Source organism: Aplysia californica, unplaced genomic scaffold, assembly GCF_000002075.1.
Source record: "Aplysia californica isolate F4 #8 unplaced genomic scaffold, AplCal3.0 scaffold00271, whole genome shotgun sequence".
In the NCBI taxonomy this organism is placed as follows: domain Eukaryota; kingdom Metazoa; phylum Mollusca; class Gastropoda; order Aplysiida; family Aplysiidae; genus Aplysia; species Aplysia californica.
This window is the reverse complement of record NW_004797541.1, coordinates 877,607-879,015: the sequence shown is the minus strand read 5'-3', so window position 1 is coordinate 879,015 and position 1,409 is coordinate 877,607. Positions and strand designations below refer to the sequence as shown.

Genomic DNA, 1,409 nt, shown 5'->3' with positions numbered 1-1,409 from the left:
CCTCTCCCCCCTCTCCCTCTCCCTCTCCCTCCCCCCTCTCTCTCCTGTTCTCAGGGTGTGGCGTGAGATTGCGGCCCTAGCCTTGAGATGCACCCACGAGTACATCCGGGACTTCTCCTCTGAGACTCACAGCAACGTCGTGTCCTCAGTCAATGGCATGGTGGACGCCCTCAGGGATGCTGTCGAGGTGAACTAAGTCTCAGCTCAGACTGGTTCATTTCACACTCAACGAACACCGCTACAACCACCATTTTGTTCTATGTTCTGTTGTGATTTATGATCGATAGTCTTAGAACCCCAATATTCATGGCTTCCATTATTTGACCCCCCCCCCACCCCCTCCTCCGAAAAAAAGATAAAAATACATTAATTAATTAATAGTCTTGCTATTGAACCTTTAAAATTTTCAAATCTTTGTTCCAAACAAAATTTTCTCGAATACCAGAATCCCAATTCATGACTTCTAGAAAGGGAATTCAAAGAGTGGTGAAAAAATGTAATTCAACTTCGACGTAGACCAATTTACGCCATGGCTCTTTTCGAATTGAGATAACACACACAAAATACACTCTACAAAAGTCAATCCATAATTTGTTTGGAATTCAACTTCTAAGAAAAAAGAATTGAGGGCGTTTTATACTTCCCCGCAAAAAATGATATAATTTTCAAATCAACCATTTCAAGATCTGAACAGATTGACCCTTTTAGATACGGGTACACTTTTTATTCTATAAACCAGCAGATGAGTTTATTTCCCTTGTAATGCCAATACAGGTATACGTTCGTACCTTTCGTCAGTGTTCGTGGTGCTGGAGTTATGTCCCTTTTGTCAAATTAAATGTCTTCAAATACATCTACAAATACAGATCTTGTGGTTATTTGTTCCAAAGATGGTCGCTTTTAAGGACAAACAGGCTAACCCAGATTTCGGGGTTTTTCAGAAATCTTGACCTACACCAAAAGTGGGCATTGCCCTACCTATAGGAGACGTTTGGTTTCATTGGTGTGTATATTTGTTTGGTTATAGAGAAAACTCTCCTTGTCTTTTAAAGAAACTGAACAAGGAGCAAAAACTTAACCTTCGATTTTCTCAAAACCCTATTTTTCGGGATAGCTCCCTTGAGCTTAAAAGCGACCATTTGTTCAAAAGATAAATTAACAAAGATTTGGTTTGGTTGCACCGTTACGTTACCCCTTGAGACGCATAACCCGCACTAATCTGATTCCCAGTTGTGTTTCTATGAGTTGTTTCCCTTGTTCTAGTTTCCTTTTTTTTAATCACTCGCTGGCCCTCACTTTTTCTCCCCCCTCTTTCTGTTTTGGACAGCCTATCCATCTATCTATCTATCTATCTATCTATCTATCTATCTATCTATCTATTTATCTATCTATCTATCTATCTATCTATC

The 1,409-nt window shown here is 39.9% G+C and overlaps 1 protein-coding gene across 1 annotated transcript in view; it reads left to right on the top strand.

The window, feature by feature from the left end:
- Positions 1 to 861, top strand: part of LOC101859417 — a gene marked incomplete at its 5' end in the record, with an annotated part of 6,830 nt that extends 5,969 nt beyond the window's left edge. The window contains 1 exon segment of the mRNA XM_005101161.2: positions 55 to 861. Within this exon segment, the coding sequence (XP_005101218.2) occupies positions 55 to 196 (142 nt within the window).
- Positions 862 to 1,409: the final 548 nt, after the last annotated feature.